Below are 3633 nucleotides of genomic sequence, written 5' to 3'. Positions count from 1 at the left end.
ATGAATAAATGATCATGTATATGTGCGTCATCCTACTTTGGTATTTTGCATCCCCTCCCACAGGTAGTACAATCCTTCACAGACCTAGCCGTGCATATCAATCAGACCAAACAAGATTCTGAAGCGATACTGTCACTCCAGGCCTTGAAAGAGAGGTTTAACGGATACACGGTGTGTATGTATGTATGTATATGTATATTTATTTATGTATGTATATGTGTATTTATTTATGTATGTATGTATGTATGTATGTATGTATGTATGTATGTTTGTATGTATTTGTTTTGTATGTATGTACGTCTGTACGTACGTATGTACGTACGTATGTACGTACGTATGTATGTATGTGTGTGTGTATGTGGGTATGTCATATCATACCACATGTCAACTAGTATACGTGTCGATGCATGCAGAGGTGTGCGCGTCGAGGTACGGATTGAGCCACACACTGTGAGCTGTGGATGTATATTCTCTGTAAAGTGTCTATTCATATGCAAAACGTATAGCTTTACTTTGAACCGGCATGGACAAACCAGACCTTAGTAGTGACGCCTTCTAATATGTATTGTTCAGTTGTACGATCACATAGATATATCTATACGTATACTATACTTCAGGGCAAACATTGTTCCTCTGATTGTGCCGGGGGAATAGATCAAACCACCACTTATACAACGCATGAATAGTCCAGACGTATATTCATTTTCGTGTAGGTAGAGTAAGTTCATTGGGTTTGGTATATCTACCCAGAACTTGTGTTTCTGGAGCTCAAAATCAGTCTCTAATTGGCAGATTGGATTGGTAGTTTACACTCAAAACAAAGACGCAACAGTCTAGTATGCGTAAACCCGGTTTATCTCACAATCTGGTAAGTGCTGTGCCCCTCAGTAGATATAGACACAACCTCATTCAGAGACAGTAAATCGTGTCCATGCGTGGACCAAGTTTATCTCACAACCTGCTTAGTTACCTCACGATATATATATAGACACACCCATTAAAATTGTATGCCCCCCCCCCCTCCCCAAACTCCGGAAAGCCAGTACGATTGGATATTTACATGTATACACATGATTGTTCTGTGGGGACTTCGAAAGAATTTCACTGTGCACGTATGTGCGTCTAATCAATGGCACACCCACTGGCCACACCAGAAGAAAAAAACCAGGTTTGTAAATAGACACCAAGTTGAAGTTTTTCCTTCTTCCGCTGCGCTTGATCAGGGACCGCCTCTGTACATCTACGGACATCTGTTGACGGAAGGCAGTCTGCAAGTGGCTGACCTCAAGGCAACCAAAAAGAACCGGCGACAGTCTATGAGACTATCTGGCACTCCGACTAAGGTACTATACACATATAATTTAGGACAATATAAGCCAAACTTAAATGTTCAGGATAAGGCATGTACTATCTGGCACTACGACTAAGGTACTGTGCACATGCAATCTAGGACAGTATAAACTCACACTTAAATGTTCAGGACAAGACATGTACTATCTGGCACTACCGCTAACGTACTATGCTTATTAAATCTATATCAGCATAAACGTACACTGGATGTACGCTTTGAAATAATAGGACTTACAGTATACCACATAGTGTATATACACATATTGCATAGTGTATGTAGTGTACATAGTGCATACACACATATTGCATAGTGTATGTAGTGTATATAGCGTATATACCTATATTGCCTAGTGAATGTAGTGTATATAGTGTATATACACATATTGCATAGTGTATATAGTGTATATAGTGCATATACACATATTGCATAGTGTATGTAGTGTCTATAGTGCATATAAAAATATTGCATAATGTATGTAGTGTATATAGTGCAGATACACAAATTGCATAGTGTATATAGTGTATATAGTGCATATATACATATTGCATAGTGTATGTAGTGTATATAGCGCATATAAACATATTACATAGTGTATGTAGGGTATATATCGCATATAGTGTGTACAGCCTTACCATACAGAGCATCTGTGAGGTCCCAATATTATTGGCAGTGGAAGTACTGCACCGTAGCTTTGTAGATATCTGCTTTATGATCCATACAATTCGTTCTACTTCCGTTCCTAAGTTTCATATGCACTGACACTTGAGAGTTGGTACTAGTAAGGTTGTAATTATACATTCGTATCTAAGTTTTGATATCCTTGACTTACGTCTGTGGTAAAGTAACATCATCGAGGGTGAACATCCCGCCATTGATTGGAGCCCTATAAGTCTACGATACGTTTTCGGGTCGGGTTGTTTAAGAATGCAGTTTAAAATGGGTGGTATATTTCATCTCTAAATATTGCATACAATACAGACCGGTAGACGATACAGAAATTTGATTCATCACCGTGTGCTATATACATAAACATACCTACCATACACCAGTACATTGTACATACCCAACTACAATTCCAAAAAAGGTCCTCTGCCTAAACCACTTCATCTGATGGCATCCTTATATGGTGCAGGTGTATGCCTTCTGCTTTGAGGAGGCACTGCTGCTCTGTAAGCCTTGCAAGAAAAAGTGCTTCAAGGTGTGTTTTGTACCGAACGTTTTCCAATGCAACTAGGTATGTTTTGTACCGAACAATTTCCAATGCACAATTGCCGTCTATAGGCTTTTAATATACCTGTGTTCACACATACGCGCTGCATAGACACATCACATATACGTGTGTGGTCCTAGACTGGAAGGTAGTATATATCTTTGAGTATGTATGTAGCTGTAGTAGTACAGAACTATTAACCAGACACTCGTGATATACTTGTGGACATACGCACAGTGTAAACTTCTTCCCCTCCCGAGTATATATATGTATGCAGCTATCGATATGGTGTATGTTCAAGTGGTTGAAAATGGTTTTAAGATTGCCCAGGACGATTGCTATGTATACTCTCGTGTTGAAAGATACTACTTACATACTTTTTAATCCGTCTTAATCATAGGTTTGTTAGCGTTCGCTTACTTCAATAAAGTTGCTTGGGTTTTGGATATAGCACAACTATCTATGGCTAGTATATGCATATAGTTCGTGCTATAGCTTTGTATATGTATATATACAGCACTTTCATTGTATTCTATAGTATACACACAAGAGTTCTGGTTACTAACCTTAGCCCGTCTTCTCCCCCAACAGCTGATCCGTGTTGTACGTGTTCTCAGACTGCACTTGAATGTATAGCAATGTATATATAACACAACTACCTATGTATATGTATATATACTGTACTGTACTTTCATTGTATTATATAGTATACACATAAGAGTTCTGGTTACTAACCTTGGCCCGTCTTCTCCCCCAACAGTTGATCCGTGTTGTGCGTTTCGAGAGTATGAAGGTGCAGATGCTCAGCCACGACCCCACGTCGTGGTGTGTCACCATCTCACCCCCAGGACTACAAATACACGCATGCGCCACACCCAGCACACACACACAATCAATCACACACACAGACCCATCCGTGCACAGGCACACCCACACCCACACACATACGCATGGGAATATGAGCGCCCACACGTACGAACTCGCACGTGTCAATGCAAAGGGTGAGGTGTATGTGTCGTCCCATCGTGAGACTATGCGGTCGACGGGCAGCGGTGCAGAGGATGCTACCTTC

At 40.2% G+C, this 3633-nt stretch overlaps 1 protein-coding gene across 1 annotated transcript; it reads left to right on the top strand.

Moving 5' to 3' along the window:
• Positions 1-82: 82 nt before the first annotated feature.
• On the top strand, positions 83-1427 carry SARC_12900 (hypothetical protein; the record flags this gene model as incomplete). The annotated part of the gene is made up of 3 exons (XM_014292986.1): positions 83-171; positions 1224-1343; positions 1395-1427. Coding segments are annotated over 3 exons (242 nt in total), but the record flags the coding sequence as incomplete, so codon positions are not given.
• Positions 1428-3633: the final 2206 nt, after the last annotated feature.

This window comes from Sphaeroforma arctica (assembly GCF_001186125.1).
Source record: "Sphaeroforma arctica JP610 unplaced genomic scaffold supercont1.2689, whole genome shotgun sequence".
NCBI classification, from domain to species: domain Eukaryota; class Ichthyosporea; order Ichthyophonida; genus Sphaeroforma; species Sphaeroforma arctica.
This window is presented reverse-complemented; position numbering and strand designations above follow the sequence as displayed.